At 40.6% G+C, this 17,788-nt stretch overlaps 1 protein-coding gene across 3 annotated transcripts; it reads right to left on the minus strand.

Annotated features, from left to right (window-relative positions):
* Nucleotides 1–8,582: 8,582 nt before the first annotated feature.
* LOC149828793 (putative plastidic glucose transporter 2) lies at nucleotides 8,583–17,113 on the minus strand. Of its 3 annotated transcripts, XM_090017729.1 has the most exons (16): nucleotides 16,923–17,113; nucleotides 15,479–15,570; nucleotides 15,325–15,379; nucleotides 15,128–15,225; nucleotides 14,484–14,595; nucleotides 14,311–14,378; nucleotides 13,928–14,060; nucleotides 13,465–13,564; nucleotides 13,276–13,388; nucleotides 13,054–13,147; nucleotides 12,738–12,891; nucleotides 11,884–12,027; nucleotides 11,707–11,780; nucleotides 11,346–11,434; nucleotides 9,868–9,982; nucleotides 8,583–9,298 (listed from the first exon to the last, which is right to left on the minus strand). In XM_090017729.1, exons 3-16 carry the CDS (start codon nucleotides 15,330–15,332, stop codon nucleotides 9,116–9,118), a joined length of 1,485 nt encoding a protein of 494 aa, XP_089873855.1. In that variant the 5' UTR covers nucleotides 15,333–15,379; nucleotides 15,479–15,570; nucleotides 16,923–17,113; the 3' UTR covers nucleotides 8,583–9,115. The 3 variants fall into 3 exon arrangements, with proteins under 3 accessions (XP_089873855.1, XP_089873856.1, XP_089873854.1); XM_090017730.1 differs by lacking the exon at nucleotides 15,325–15,379 and having other exon boundaries at nucleotides 16,923–17,112; XM_090017728.1 differs by having other exon boundaries at nucleotides 15,325–15,570; nucleotides 16,923–17,112.
* Between the last annotated feature and the right edge of the window lie 675 nt (nucleotides 17,114–17,788).

Raw genomic sequence — 17,788 nt, forward strand, 5'->3', positions numbered from 1 at the left:
CGATGTCAAAGCAATGTCTAAGGAGGACATGCACTATTACACCAATAAATTCAAGGGATTTTAGCAAATTGATCTCTGCCTTATAGCCAGAATCAGAATGCTTGATAGGCTGCAACAGAGAGAACCAATGTATTATGTGCCACAAGGTGGTTCCGTGAGTTTTTTAAAAATCTCCTTCACCTGGCGTAAGGGGACCTTAGCCTGGAGGCTCACCCCCCCCCATTGTACTTCAGGGAGTTACTCATTGGCGGGCCAGCAAATTGAGGATCTGAAAATCATGGTTGCTTGCAGCATGGTGGCAGGTTTTATAGAAGAGGAATAATAGTGTCACGGGCTTAGAAGTGATGGCCCCCGTGATGTAGCTTCGGGCAAACACAAACACCGAAGGCCTGCCTTTTAAGGGCACAAACAACGCACAACACACATGCACGAGCGAAAGCAAGAGTACGCGGATGCACAAACACAAAGAGAGCAAAGAGGCAAGGATACAAAAAGCTTCTTTATAGATACTTGAAAGCAAAGTACATCAAGAAGGGAAGAGAAGGTCTGAATACATGGGGTTCTTAGGCCGTAAGCCCTTGTGGGGCACTCTAGAGTGCCAAAGAGGTATATACATCAGAGCAAAAGGTGAAAAATATGGCAGGGCGGAACATCTCCCCCATCTAAGTTGGCGCCATCCTCAACGCCAATTGTTCATGGTAGCCTTCTACAAGTTGTCGATGCTGAAACATGTTGCTGGCCTTCTCTCAGGTGGCTTCACATTCTGACAATCCCTTCCACTGCACTAAGTACTTTTTGACTTCCCCTAGATAGTTGTTGAAATAGTTGAGGACGACATCTGACTCTCTGCCTGATACACTGATTGTTGAAGGAGCCCGTTGCGGGATCGGAGCACGTTGAGGCATGCTCCGTTGAGGACCTCCTTCATCTTTGTGGAACGACTTCAAGTTGCATATGTAGAATACCGGATGCACTTGAAAGTTTGCTGGCAAGTTCAGTCGGTACGTCAAGTTTCCCACACGTTTGATAATGGTGAAGAGACCATCATATTTGCGAATAAGGCCTCGGTGGTGGCCCCAAAAGATAGTTGTGCGGTCAGGAAAGAGCTTGGCCAACACTTTGTCTCCAACACGAAATTCTGCTGGACGACACTTCTCATCTGCCCATTTCTTTATGTGCTTGGTTGTTTTGTTTAGATATGCCTTCGCCAACTCTATCTGATCTTGTCAGTTCCTGACAAACTGGTATGCATAAGGTGCTTTGCCATGTCCTCGCGCAGCAAGGTGTTGAGAAACTCGGTTTTGATGTCACATAATATGATACACTGTCTTATTTGATTTTGTATGATATGATAATATGTTCTCTTGAAATAATGTTATATTATGACTGAATATGTTTTGCCTTAAATCTAACGAGTATTTGATGCAAGGATATCTCACCCAATAAGGATGGAGACTTCCTGTTCAAGTACAACTATGGTGCAATCATACTCCTTGAAGAAAAAGCTTGATGAGCCATGCTTTCCTAAAGTTCAAATGAAGAAATCGGCTACCTCAAGATGAAGATTTTTTTCTTCTTTAGAGTCATATGTAACAAAACCTTCAGGAACTTGCATATTGCATATTACATACTCATTCATACATACTATATCATAAAAGTATACGATAGTTTCAAAAAGGTTCTTTTTTGAAAACCAATAAGTGTACCTTCTTACAACCTTTTATAAAAAAAATATTTTGTCATATAATAATTGTACCTTCTTACAACCTTTTATGAAAAAGACATTTTGTCATTGTACCTTACACTATATACAAGACAACATAAAATCGGCTACATAAGAAAAACGAATAAAATATGTTTTTGAAAAGACTTTAGTTATCTTCTTTAATGAAATGTTTTTTTTATAGGAAGAAGACAAAAACATAAAATCGACTACATAAGAAAAACAAATAAAATATGTTTTTGAAAAGACTTTAGTTATCTTCTTTAATGAAATGTTTTTTTTAGGAAGAAGACAAAAACATAAAAGCGACTACATAAGAAAAACAAATAAAATATGTTTTTGAAAAGACTTTAGTTATCTTCTTTAATGAAATGTTTCTTAATACAAGAAGAAGACAAAAACATAAATCGGCTACACAAAAAACAAATAAAATATGTTTTTTAAAGGACTCTAGTTACTTTTTCTCATAACCATAGAATGTCGACTTACTTGAAGTCATCATTCTCTTTACAAAGCATTAAATGCCTTCTGTAACAAATCCTTGTTAAATATCCTTCTCAAAGAATGTCGACCTTCCTTTTGATCCTTATTCTCTCTGGAGACTTTGAAATACACAACATAAAGAAAACACTTGACATGACTATGTACAAATAAATATCTCAAAACACTCATAGTACTTACACTCATTTAAAGCAAAGAAGTACTAATGTACCTCAAATCATTAATTAGAATAAAGACAAAACTACAACCCAACGTTCAATGTACTATTGTAAGAAATAGACTTTTTACATAAAATATGTATTACTTAAAAACAATACAACGACTAGTGTACCCTTTATTTTACTCTTCTGGAAAAAGGCATTCTCGATCTTCTCTAAAAGATATTTTTGAAATGACATAACATTTCACATTTCAAAAAGTTACAATTCCAAAATGTAACGACTACTTTTTAAAGGCTATATAAACACACTCAAATAAACTATTAAACAAGAGGAATGAAATAGACGTGCGAGCTTACAAAGAGAAAAAGTTCTATTCGTGATTTGAAAAAAGAGCCTTGAAAAAGAAAGAGAAAAAGGAAAAGGAAGAAAAGAGAAAAAGTCAAGTCCAGCTCTTTGACAAAGAGTATCCTCTGAGTGACAAACAGAACATTCTTAGAATCCTTCATTCGTGCATTCATATCATTCTGAAGGTTCTATAGGAAGTATTGTAACTCTGTTATTCACTGTATTCCTTCTTTGTTTAAAGAAGTAGACCTCTGTGAAAGAGGGTGTTGCCCTTCTCTGTTGAGAGAAGAAGACCTCTTGGGAAGATGGTGTTGCCCTTCTCTGTTGAGAGAAGAAGACCTCTTGGGAAGAGGGTGTGCCCATTCTCTGTTGAGAGAAGAAGACCTCTTGGGAAGAGGGTGTTGTACTATTTATCCGGTAACTCGGATGTTATAGTGGAATCTCAAGTGGTTAGCTTGGGGACTGGATGTAGGTCTGGATATTGACCGAACCAGTATAACTTCTGTGTTTTATGTGTTGTGCCTTATTGCTTAATTATTTTATTTTATCGATCATTATCATATTTCACTATTCACCCCACCTCTAGTGGAATTTCACAAGGGAGTGCGGAGTCTGCGACTGTTGTCTGGTTGCGACTTCAAATGGACTATGGCCGGATGACTCGCTCTGTTGAAGGTTGTAGCAGAATTGAGTCGCATCAAGTAAATCAATCCAATCCCTTTGGTTGGCACTGACAAAGTGTCACAGGTATTCCTCCAGCATGCCATTTATTCTCTCTATTTGTCCGTCGGTTTGAGGGTGAAAACTTGTGCTAAAATGCAAGTTCGTCCTCATTAAGCGAAACACTTCTCGCCAAAACTTGCCAGTGAAGCCTGCATCACAATTACTGACGATGCTCTCTGGAATTCCTCAATGCTTGATTATGTTTCGCACAAATAACTTTATAGTATCTGCAGTTGAGCAGGTGGCAGGGGTAGGTACGAAGACAACATACTTCAAGAACCTATCCACAACCACATAAATTGAACTGCAACCTTGTGCTTTCAGCAAGCTTACAATGAAGTCCATGGTTATGCACTCCCATGGACGGCTTGGCATAGGTAGGGGCTCTAGTAGTCCACTGGGTCTCTGATTCATGGGTTTGTCTTATTGGCAAATCAAACAAGTTTGCACATAAGCATCTACATCATCGCGCATCTGTGGCCAATAGAATGCACGTTCCAACAATGCCAAGGTCCTTTGTTGCCCTGAGTGACCCGTCTAGGTAGTATTGTAGCACTCGTGCATCAAGCGCCTCCTCAAGGTATCTTGTCACGAAATGTATAGATGATCGCCCGCAACGCGGAGCAAACCATCCTCTAGCCAGAATCTCTGCGTCTTTCCTTCCTTCACCAATGCTATTAATTGTTGAGCCATTAGGTCACCTTTTGAAGCTTCTCACACTTGTTCAAGAAGATCGCTCGTCGGTTGGCTCGCAGTGCCATCTCAGGCGAGTAAAGCTGCAAGTTTCGCCTTTCGACTCAAGGCGTTGGCCACAACATTGGTCTTGCGTGACTTATACTCGAGGACCATATCAAATTCTGCCAAGAAATCCTGCCAACGCGCTTGCCTAGGACTCAACTTCTTCTGAGTTTGGAAGTAGCTTGTCGCAATGTTGTCAGTGCGCACAATAAACTGCGACCCCAAGAGATAGTGTCTCCATGTGCGGAGACAATGCACGGCCGCTAATATCTCGCACTCGTGCACAGTGTATCAACGTTCAACGTCGTTCAACTTCCTACTTTCAAATGCGATAGGATGTCCTTCTTGGAGCAACACCCCACCAATAGCAAAATCAGACGCATTGGTCTGCACTTCAAACGGTTGCCGACAGTCAGGCAACTTCAGCATTGGCTCCTCTATCAAGGCATGCTTCAACCCATCAAAAGCCTTCTGGCAGGCATCAGACCATAGCCATGGTCTGTCTTTCTTCAACTGATCTGTTAGCGCGACCACAATCTGAGAGTATCCCTTGATGAAGCACCGATAATAATTTGCAAGCCCCAAGAAGGAGCGCAACTCAAGAACCTTAGAGGGTGGCTCCTATGCTTGAATAACTTCAATCTTCTTATGGTCCATTTTAAGAGTGCCTCCTCCCACAATATGCCCCAGAAAATGGACTTCCTTCTGGCCGAATAGGCACTTCTCTCGCTTGACATACAACTCATGGTCCTTCAGAGTCTGAAACACAATCTGAAGGTGCTGAACATGCTGCTCCATCGAGTCGCTATACACCACTATGTCATCCAAGTATAAGACAACAAACTTGTCAAAGTGCGGATAGAAGATCTTATTCATTAAGGTCGAAAAGGTAGTGGGCGCGTTCGTCAAGCCAAAGGGCATGATAAGGAATTTGAACGCCCCATATCGCGTTACACAAGTAGTTTTTGGCTCATCCCCCTTTGCAACTCTGACTTGTCAGTAACTAGATCTCAAATCCAACTTAGAAAAGACATTTGCCTTTCCAAGTTGATCAAACAAGTCCGCGATCAAAGGAAGCGGGTACTTGTTCTTCACCGTCATTTTGTTCAGTGCCCTATAGTTGACACACAACCGCTTCGACCCATCATGCTTTGCTTGAAATAACACGGGCGCTCCAAAGGGAGCTTTGGATGGTTGGATGATCCCCACTTCGAGCATATCATCCAGTTGTTTGCGTAATTCCTGTAGCTCAGGAATTTCCATGCGATAAGGAGCCATTGCGGGTGGCCGTACACCTAGTACTAATTCAATCTGATGGTCTACCTCATGCCTCAGAGGTAGCTTCTTTGACATCTCGGCGGGCATAACATCGTCGAACTTCTTTAATACTGGTGCTAAGGCCTCTGAGACATTTGCGGCTTCTTCTACCTCGTCCGTAGCGCAGATTGTGACAAAAAAAGTCTCATCACCGCTTTTCATACCTCTCTTCAACTGGAGTGCGGACACCAAGCGCTCACAGGGCTTCCCTGCCATCGTAGTAACCATGCAGGGCTGACTCTCACTCTTAAAGCTGACAACATTGAGGTGGGGTATCCACACTACCTTGTTGCTTCTCAAGAATTTCATCCCGAGGATGACTTTAAAATCATCCATAGGTGCAACTGATAATGTGATCCTTCCTGACCAGTTATGGATCCACACTGGTACATCATGAGCGACGCCGTAGATAGCCTTAGCCTCTGAATTAACCACTTTCATGCGGCTCTCTTTCTGTTCCCACTGTAATCTCAATCGTTCTGCTTCTTCACGCGAGATGAAGTTGTGCGTAGCACCAATGTCTATCAATGCCTTGGTAAGTCTTCAGTTGAGCAGATATTCCAAGTACATCAACTCTTTGCATATTGTCGATTCCATAACAGTTGTGACCTTTATTGCATTCATCATCTGCATTGCGCCAACTGTTGGCGCCTCTGTAGGTTGATCATCTTCTTCACCCTAAACAACATTCGTAGTTCAGGGTGCGCGGTTATCTCCATTCCCTTGACCATAATTTTTATTGGGACATGTATCCTGCCAATGATCCCCATGGCAGATACGGCAGTCACGACGATGATAATTACCGCCCTGAAAGTTATTCCAATTTTGGTTATTATTTTGTCCATCTTGTCGGTCATGATTCTGTAGGTTTTCCAAGCTAGCATTTTGTCCTTGGTCGTTTCTTCGATTGTCCCTTCGATTGTTGTGATCATTTCCTTGTTGTCTGCCTTAAAATGCAAGATCATTTCTATCAAGCTCGACAAGTTTCTTTGCAACCACAAGCGCCTCAGCTAACATTGCAGGGTCATGCCGAAGGAGTTCTTGGTTTGCCCGTCCTTGCAGCCCATTGCCAAAATAGAACAACCGATCCTGATCATCCATTCTCTCCACTTCAACCATTATCGAAGAGAATGTCTTGACATAGTCATGCACTGACCCTGTCTGTTTCAATGCCAACAACCTTTTGCAGGCCATTTTCTCTTGATTTTTAGGTAGAAAATAGTCTCACATTTCCTTCTGAAGGTCCTCCTACGAGACTATAGCAACCAATCCCCGTCAAACATCACCCAAGCGACGTCTCCACCAGAAAGTTGCTTCATCTGCAAAGTACATTGTTGCGGTCCGCAACTTATCTGCGTCCTCCTCTATCCTCGCAGCTTCTAAAAATTGGTCCATCTTGTAGATAAAATTCTCGAGATCCTTTGAGTCCCGCGTGCCTTTATACTTTGCGGGCTCAGGTAACCTGTAATGTGGTCTATCCACGCATGTCGCAATGCTGCCAGCCGGGGCAGTTCTTAACTGTCGCTCCAACTATTCATTCTTTCGTCAGACAACATCCAATTCAGCAGCCATGATGTTGAACCGACCCAACAAATCATCAAATCTGGTAAAAAAATCCTCCACCGAGTAGTTAAGTTTAGTGGCAAGACTTTCCACCGAGTCTTCTACTCCCTCTACCGCTGTCTTGATCTCTGCATTGAGATCATTAAAAGTGACACAAGTTCCATTAACCAACTTCTCCATGTTGGTCACTGACCCAGTCAGCTCTGCAACATCGTGCGAGATAGCTGACACCCGATCATCAGCCATGAAATCCTCTTCAGCAGAAACCATACTGCCTGAAGGGGTCATGACATTCTTCTTTGGTGCCATTGTCATTCCCAATGTCAACAAGACTCTGGTACCAACTTGTCACGAGCTTAGAAGCGACGACCCCCGTGATGTAGCTTCGGGCAAGCACAAACACCAAAGGCAGGCCTTTTGAGCACACAAACAACACACAACACACATGCACGAGTAGAAGCAATAGTACGCGGATGCACAAATACAAAAAGAGCAAAGAGACAAGAATGCAAAAAGCTTTTTTATAGATACTTAAAAGCAAAGTACATCAAGAGATGAAGAGAGAGTCCGAATACACGGGGTTCTTAGGCCGTAAGGCCTTGTGGGGCACTCTAGAGTACCAAAGAGGTATATACATCAGAGCAAAAGGTGAAAAACATGGCAGTCCGAAACAAATAGAATGTTTTGGGATATTCATTCTCAGGCCAGCCAAGCTCTCTTTATAATTCAGTCTGATCCGTTTCACTCGGCAAAGTTGACCTGACACACCTAGGGATGATAGTGGATTGAGGGAAAAAGAACCCTCGCCCTATCTCGTTCTATTTAAACTAGGAATAGAGGACATGAAACAAGAATGAAGGTTAAAATCAAAACCCGTGCCAGGATGAACTTAAGCGTTCTCCCGCTCTGCTTCACTATGTCCCCAATCCCCGTTAGTAAAATAATTAAAATACCCTTTGACAGTTTGACTTCCTTCTTTAGAGATGGCAGTGGATTGGAGAAAACGGAGCCCCACCCCACTCCAGATGTTAAAATAAAAACCTATGCAGAGATGAAGGTGAGGATGGAGGGCAGAATTTTGAGACAAAGCAGGGATTGAGACCTTATCCCCCTCCCCCACCTGCGCTAGTTCACTGCCATCCCTAGGCATACCTCAGATCTATCCTAAATTAACCCCTAACGTCTTGGCCCCATCATGAAACTGGAACAAAAATTATGCATTAAGCACCCAATTGCCATCAATCAGGTCTTGGGCTGACAGAGGGTGATCAGCTTAATGCACAAATATTTGCATCTTTTGGCCCTTCATGAGAGGCCGGGGGTGGTGTGTGTGTGTATGGTGGGGAGGGTCGGGGCGGGAGCGATACTTGTAATTAATTGAATTTTTCAGTTTTATGGCATTTATTTGTTCTGATGTATTGACGAAACCTCTTCGACAATCTTACTTTTAATAATATTCCTTTTCTTGGCCATAAAAAAAACAGAAAAATCAACTTACAATGTGCAATATATAAGCTTATAAAATCGTGTTTTTTCATTGAAAGCAGACGATCCAAAAGTAGACACCTAGCATTTGAACTACGCTGAATGCTTTCATACAACCCAACCTGCGCATATGATCTCATTCAGACGGTCAGGTCGACATTACCAAATGTCATCCCCGGTATCTCAACCACCATTTAAATATCAAAGGGTGAAGCTTACATTTGCGTGTGCACGAGAGAGAGACAGAAAGAGAGAGAGTGGCAACATTGTAGATGATGATGACCAACGGGGCTCTGCTTGTCTGGTAGGAGCAGCTAGTGCACGACTCCTTGTGTTGGGACGTTGAAAGTTGAAATGCCAATGGTATGGTTGTATAACTGGTAGGGATATGCCTTTAAAAAAAAAAATTCTAGATGATTGTGAATGCACCAACAAAGTTATATCTTAAAGGGCCAGTCTTCCATACACGAGACTCCCGGGCTAAAGCATAAAGACGTAGATATTAGTAAGGGGCAATATCTATGGATGCAAAAGAAGGCAAAGAAAACTAAGGTCCCAATTATTCTGGGGGCAAGAGCGAAATCTCGATCTCCTGCAAAGACTTCCCCTTGGTCTCCACCACGTTCCTCTTCACAAACACTGCCGCTATGAAGCAGAAAGAAGCGAATATCGAGTACAGAACCTCAGTCCCCAGTTGCTCCAACAAGCGCAGGAACAGCAGCCCCACAAAGAAATTCACAACCTGAGAGCAAAAGACTAGTTACAGCTTTAGCACAAAACAGAAAAGAAATTCGACCCACCTTAGCCGCATTGTGGAATGAATCTAGTGATAGGATCTCGTTGGGTGAACATGTCTTATTTTCAACCGCATTAACCATAGACATATCATGAAGTAATACTTTCAACAGATGGCCTAATCCCCATCTTAATGCAGTCTTTCCAAATAGAAATAGTGTTCACATTATATGCTGCCCCTGACAGTCACCAATCTTGGCATTTCTCGAGATGGGTGTGGTCACCATCTCGAGAAATGTTGAGATGGGTGGTCATCAGAGATTTCAAAGATTTTCAAATTTCTATACACTTTTATAAACGGAACCCATTCAAAGACGAACATATAAAGAAATTGCAGATTTTGCTGATATCTTCTAAGATAACACTACATGTTTCAGAAGTAACCCAACACTTTCACATAGGAACTAGGTAAGCAGGTATGAACCAAAAGGCATGGACTGTCCATGATAAGGTCTCACACCTAGAAAGCACACAAGTCTCACTGAGCTGAATCGCGAAATAAAGGCAGAACATTACCCAATGCACACACATACAGACAGCCATGGCTTTAGCTCGGATATGGCTTGAGAAAATCTCAGGTAAAAGAAGGCCTGGGACTGGACCAGCTCCAATTGCAAACAAGAAGACGAACCTGAAACAACATGAAGTCGGTTAGATATGTAAGCCTCACCGAATCATTTAAAAGAAGGAAAAGAATCCCTCAATTGATTGTCCATGTTCTACTATGATCACAAACATATCATCACAGATCACCAACAGTAGGCCTGCTTTCCAATACACCAGTGTTGTGCATAGACATAAAAGCACCGACTGACCAGCACACAGATTGTAGCATGGTTCAACTTTGTAGACAGACTCAACTCAGACCCACCACTAAATGGCCCTGAATACGGAGAAACAAAAGAGACTCTTATAGAAATCAATACGTAGCATGTCACAGCCTATGGGACAATTGCCTGGATCTGAACCCACAGCAATAGCTAGCAAAAATTCCTCTTTAGGGTTTCACTGCTTGAAGATCTTTATGGCCAGATTATACTTTTTCAGATGGAGCTTCTACGAGTTAGTGCCAATAAATGTCTAGAACTGCAGTTCCACATGCCAGCTCATAATTGAATTTGAATTGTAACTTACACGGTTTTAAGTCCAGCCTAAACTTTGGCGAGTGGATTACATGGAACATGCATCAGCGTTGGAGATAACAAAAGTAGACAGCAGGAAAGATGATCAAATCAGGTTCCACCATACAACACTTCCACAGCTTTTTAATCGTGGCATTCAGAGTTTCATAGAATGGGCGAAGAAGCAAGAAATCGGCATCAGGTCGTAGCTCGCCTCATTCATCAATTCTCCTTGATCCTTTGGTTTGAATCACAGGGAAAATCTTCTGATTGTCTCAACTCACCTCGATCAACCTAAACTCGGCCATAATATCCTGGGTCCTCAACACAAAAGCTTCATGTCAACAAACATGAAACATTGTTGGGGCATGCCTACTAGGAAATAGCCCTAATACAAGACTATGCGTTGTAGCCAGTTGAAGGGACTTTATAACGTTGGAAAAGTCAAAAGCCTCAATTGCTGGACTTGACAAATACTAACTCTAGTAGTAGTAGTAGTTTCTGCTTCCACTTTTGGGTGCAAACTAGAGGGAGTATATTCTGCAACTGACTTTGAAATTCCCCAAGTGCCTCCTTAATCCCTTTCTCACAAAAAACTGTTGCTGGAGTTTCACTAAACTCCAACCCAATTCCTCAATTTCCACCTTAACTACCAGCTACCAGCCTGGCAAAGAGGGCCTAAGAAAGCTTCATATACTTTGGCAGTAATAGAAGGCTGCCTACCCTCTCGTAGCACAACCATTAGAAAATAATCAATGCACCCAAATGGGGCAGCCAGGTTCTACCTTAAACTGTACTATTCCAGAGTTTAGCACAAACACAGTATAAGATGACCATTTTGATAAGGAACGTTGCATGCATTTGTGTACTTACAACAATATTCCACCGACAGAGAGGTACAGTTCTGCATAATGTGGCAGAGAAAAAGTTGTTGCTGATACCTGGAGAGCCATCGCTATAGCCTGCACCAATACAAAATAAAAAAAGAGATTAACTTCATAGAAAGCATGTGAAGAGTCTAGAGGAGTGACTCAGCTAGATCAAGTAACAAATTATCCTTGGAATCTTGCAGATGAAGCCAATATCACAAGCTGGTAAGGTGAAATAGTGTGCCTAGGGTCCATGGCATTTTGGCCGGGCTCCATAGAGGAAGATGGAAGACGGAAGACGAAGGTGCATGCTAATACACAGATCAAGACACCAAAAAGCATTCATAAAAAGTTAAAACACATACCATTCCCAGAAAGCTTCCTAACAGAAGGATCTTCCTCCCAAGTTTATCCATCAGAAGCATTGCAATGATTGAACCTTGATGAATTAATAATATATGGTTTTATGAATGAAAATGTAGTTGTAATGCGGCTCAATAGATTCTAACAAACTGGAAAAAGATTGACCGATCATTCAATACCTGTCAAGTTGGAAAAACCAACACAAACATTTGCAAGATTGGAGGGTACCCCAGCACGTTTGAAAACAGCTGATGAAAAGTAAAAGATGGCATTTATCCCGGATAGCTGCTGTAACCCAAATAATATAGATCCAATAGCCACAACTGCAACAAGTAGATAACATAATTTGAGAAGGGAAAACTACGTTTGAACAACTGAGGTTCAACCACAGGCACTCAAGCTACATACAGTGCACACTCTCATAGAAGAGCAAAGTCACACCCTTCATTTTGAATGTTCACATTAAAACAAAGGTTGGTGGTTGACAATGAGAAGGCATGCATAAGTCAGTAAGCAGCACATAGACAAGCAATCATGAGAGTCATACCAACATCTTATATCCATGTATGGCACGGTCCACTGCAGGTCCTAAACATGCAGACAATGATGATATCTGTATACATGAGCCTGCAACTGCAAATCTGCATGCATGTGTGTGAATGCACATGCAAATCAACAATGATCATATATGAATTCATGGGCAACCCTAGGTGGCCTATGTAAGATGATGGTTCACTAGCAAATGCAAATATATTTTCCTCACAATTAAATATAGAGAATCAGAATACATCTAAAAGCAATAAAGCATTCAAAATGGCCCATAAAAAAAATATTGGTTAAGAGGCACCCCGGCATAATATAAAACTATCCACTTCTCATCTCCTTTATCGACAACCATAACAATCAACAGAGTACTTTCTCCAGTTAATTCCCCCTTCAAGTAGCAATAAAAAATCAAGCAATACATTGTACAAGTGCATAGGAAGTAAACTATATCAAGTTCACCAAAAGAAGAGGTATCATTTAAAAATACCTTTCAAATGACGACCATGAAACAATTCTGAAAGCCTTACACTTTCAGCATCATCCCCCCTGTCTAACTGTGAAAATTCTGCAATTGCAGATTTTACATGAGCTCCACCAAAGAGCCTTTCAAGCTCAGCTTCAGCTTCACTGCATCTCCCTCGCTGGATATCCCAAAATCAGAGAAAGGCATATCAACCAAAATCAAATACTAGGTCACTCATCACCATCAAACAAGAGATGCCATGAGATGGTACATGTTAGTGAATGCAAGTAGAAAACCACATGAAGGAAATCAAGAAATTTTCCATTTTAAAGAGGCTGACCTTGTAAAGCCACTGGGGACTCTCAGCACAGAGTTCCATGGCCAGAGCTAGTATCGTAGCTGGGATGCTGGAGACCCAAAAACAAACTCTCCACCTGCCCCCACAATGATGGCAGTTTCCGTAATTAAAAATTGAAAGTTATTTCATGAAATCTGATTATTCATGCTTTTGCAGAACATCTTGTTCAATGGTAAAGAAGAATGTGAATTGCAATCATCTTACCAGCCAGGAATTTCTTTGGCTGGGATACCAATGAACAGCGCCATTAGGATACCAAGACATGTCGCAATCTGAATAAAGCTACCATATGTACCTCTGACAGAAGAGGGAGAAACCTGTTAAATAAATGAAAAATCGATATTTGTTACCAGACGAGTTACAATAGCTGCAAAACTAACCGTCTTTTTTCACCTCAGTCACATAAAGAGATGCCACAGGTGGACCAAGTCCCATACCAGCTCCAACAAGCAATCTCCCCAGAAGCATACCATCCAAACGTGATGCAGTTGCACTGCAGTTGAATGCTTTCATATGAATAAAGGACAAGGAAAATCCAATTTTTACAACTAGCAACATGCTTATATGATTATTGGTAATCTGAAAATGCAAAAACCTTTGAAATCTTAATATCTTAGGGTACACATTCCTTACTAGATCCTTTTGGCATGCTCCTACACTAAGAAACATCTCTCTCTCTCTGAAATTAAAATCAGGATATTCTGATTAATTGAGATGGAACTTTTAAGGACTTTCTTTCTTTTTCTCCTTTCCAAGCCAAGTTCAGGTTATCTCAGAAAAAAATGATCTTACCAGTGGAGCAATAGTAACTTATACAATGGACCTGCGTTCTAAATTTGGTAATTAACCTAATTACCTCAAGGATGCTCCAATTATCATTGGCAATGCACTCAATTGAAAAGCCCTTCGACGACCAACTCCATCAGCTATCCAACCACTAAGCATACATCCAACAAACGCACCAAACAGACAAATACTGACAACAAGACCTGCATCACGTTCATAATGAACATACCAAACATAAAATAAAAAGGATAAATATAAGTGGACCAAGAGTAGCGACGCCTGAGGGCAAGGGGTAAGCCCACGGAGTTTTATGCTGCCAGGACAGAGACCATAACTACGCAGGCAAAGCCAGCATGGCTAGGTCTCTGATCCTGGTGGTGGTTTCTCCACATAAATATCAAAAAATATATATAAGTGCACCAAGTATTATAGTAATTCCAACGTAGCATGTACCTTCAGCTAAGGTATTTCCATCAAATCCAAGATCCAAAGAAATATTCTCAAGTGTTTCATTGATGACTCTGAGTGTATAAATGCAAAAGACAAAAAATTCTATTTAGAGTGATCAGTTTTGGAACCATATGCAATGGCGCAGAGAAGAGGTCAATGAGAAGCATGCAACTCACCCAAGATGATAGCCAAATAAGAATGAAGATATCACAGCTACACACACATGTGGCAGAGAATGTCTCCACGAAGGACTTGTACCTTCTTGCCCCATGTTGTTCAATAGACGAGCTTGTACAAAAACAGAAAGATAAACAGATTTAATCCCAGTCTTACCATGAACTTTATATCATGTCTAAAATAATAATTATGTAAGAGTACTTCCCAACTCAATTGTGTATTCTGATATTCTATGGTAATAGTTGTTTTCCATGTTTTCTACCTCACTTAAAAACATCTAACTTCACAATAAATCCACAGTATTTGATCCCAGAGTTGCTTTATGGTGACTTGCAGCTCCATTTTCTTGCAATGCATTAAGGGATAAACAGTAGAATAATAGTTGAATTTATGGGATCAAGCACTCTGTACCTTTACTACAACATAGAGCTAGATGTCATCAAGTTTTTTAAAAAAATTTGAAGGTTATCGGTCACACATTCACACTTGTTGGTTTCAGAAATATGCCATTTGAAGATCAAAGGGAAAAAGAAACAGCAAAGCAAGAGCCCTTATGGGGTAAATAAAACCTAATCACTAATCATATGCAAACAACAAATGAAAATATTATCCATTCGAAGAAATGACAAAGATGAAGATGCACCTGAATTCCCTACTGCAGGGCCCTCCTGATCTGAAGCATTAGTAAAGTCCTTTGATGACAAACGCTTGTGCATTGAAGCAACTGCTCGCAGATTAGGCCTTCGTTGCATCCAAACATGCACACATTAGCACCCAACACTTGCTTAGGGAAAATAAACTCCATGACAAAGAAGGGGAAAAAGGAACATATTAACTAACCAAATCATATCACGTCTTCTATGATAAAAAGTCTACTTCAAGGAAAAAAGATTATCTGCAGATAAATTTTCTTCATGCACTTTAATTCCAGGAATGCCAATCACCAGAAACCTAGCTACTTGCATCTAAGTTGGTTGTAACCATTCTCCAATACCTTACTATATAACCTAAAAATTGCACTAAAATAAACTCCCAGGAGATCTCCAGATTCTTTGAGTCTATCACCGCCTTGTTGTGCCTGGAATCCTGGAAAAGGATTAAAAGAAAAAAAAAGCGCTCATCACTAAACAAGAACATATATATAAGAGTGCAGACATATCCAAGTCCAACTCTAAAGACCTAAAATTTGAAAAGAACACATCTTTATATTCATCCATTTCATCTATGATTCAGTGTTTATTCCTCAAACACAACTTCTAGATCAAATTAAAGATAATGGATGAGATGAACATATATGCTGAGCTCCTTTTCGACTGCATAGTGCAACCATCAGGCTATGATCTCTATATTTCAATTAAATCAAAACTGTGTAAAAAAAAACGATTGACATCTCCCACAATCCTATATCGTAGAGGAACACTACATAAGGAATTAGATAGCATTCATGCACATAACGACTTAAATGAATTAAAGAAGGGCAACTAAAGAACACCAAATCGATGCGCGAAAAGGGCGTCACCATAGATTTCTTTGGTGAGTTTGTAACTGTTTGAAGGATTGATCATTGAAGGACGTGACAGAAATCTCAAAAGTTAAAAAAACTCGAACGCAAGTCAATTCAAGTTTGCCGAGACATAGCAAACTAATGTGTGTGCATGCGCACGCGCGCGGACACATACACACACAATATCCTGATGAACCTACCTTGAAGAATGAGAAATTCGAAGCAAGTAACTGTATGCACACTGGTATACCGAAAGAAATCAGATAAAGCGTGCGTGCCTGCGCGCGTGCATGTGCGTGTGTGAAATAGACAAAATCAAAACAACTCGATTTAAGAAACAAAGTTAAAACATGAAGAATATTTTATTACAAATTTCAAACACCAGATGGAAATCAGAATGGAGAATTAGGGGAAAGAGAAGGAAAAAAAAAATAAAAGAAAACACAGAACTCCAAATTCTAAAGGAAAACCAAAAGTGCTTTCAAGATACAAACTTCACAAAAGAAATGCAACACTTCTGCAAAGATCTCCAAATTATGTTATTCACACACACACACTTCTGAAAAATATCATTTAAAAAGCACATTTCTACCGGAACAATTAACAAAGCATCAATTCCGAGGCAATCTCGATTTAATCAGACAGAACCCTCTGAAAATGTCGTATTCCACGGGACTCGAAGAAGAAGAGACGAAAATCTCCTTAACAAATTCAAAAACGAAAAATAAACTAAAACGAGTACTTCTCACGAGCAAAAGCAACATGGAAACCCAAACTTCTTAGAGAAGGCTCTAATTCTTCATAAAAATCCATTTTTTCCACAGAAAACACTACGGATCACTCATGAACAACGCGTTCCACAAGAGCAAGAATAAGATCGGATCTCATCAGAAAACGAGAAAAACGATCGCAAAAAATATAGTGGAACGCTCACCTCACTAGAAGCTCATCAGACTCAGAGAGCGGTTCGTCTCTTAGTCAAATGGAGGAGATGATTTTCAGATAGATCCGGAGAATCCGTCCTCCAAAATTTTCGATGCTTCGCGATACTCACTCAAATCTTTGCGGTCCTCCGAGGAAGAAGTTGGTACGAGAGAGAGAGAGAGAAGTCTGATCAGAGAGAACTCTGTAACAGTTGGTTAAAGAAATAAAGGGCTCAGCCAATGCAGCCGACAAATCAATGGCTCGTCTCGTGACGTGTCGGTTGATAACTTGTGGCACGTTGTGACGTGTCGTTTGATGCCATGTGAAGTTCATCATTTCTGCCCTCATGGGTCGATAATGTCCTTCAGAATTTCTCGAATTCTCAATCATATCCTCATTTGACTCGTCTGTAACTGTAGCTGTGGGTGCATTGTGATTGTTGTTGTGGTCTTTGGTTGTTTCGGGTCTAGAATGATATTTGGAGCGATACATCCGGATCCAACTCAGACTCGGTTGGTCGAGGTCGGATATAGAGTTTGGTTTTTGTGTCCAGTAAAAATGGTTGTAAACGAGGGTGTTGCATTGAGAACTAGACATGGATAAAAAAAAAATGCAATCCTATCAAAATGATCATGATCTGAATACTCCTATTTTGTACTCATATATGATATGTTGTTGCATCCAAATTGAAGATCCAACTTGTTTTAAATATATGATAGGTTGTTGTTGCACCCAAATGGAAGACCCAACTTGTCCATTCTAAAACAATACCAGAATCGGCCGATAATCAAGCTGAATCGATAACTTTTACTTTTTTAATTTATTTTTTTTAAATTAAAAAAAAAAATTAAAATAAGGGATGGTTCAACCTCGAAT

The sequence above is a fragment of the Nuphar pumila genome, chromosome 9, assembly GCF_984573655.1.
Source record: "Nuphar pumila chromosome 9, dmNupPumi1.hap1.1, whole genome shotgun sequence".
NCBI classification, from domain to species: Eukaryota; Viridiplantae; Streptophyta; class Magnoliopsida; order Nymphaeales; family Nymphaeaceae; genus Nuphar; species Nuphar pumila.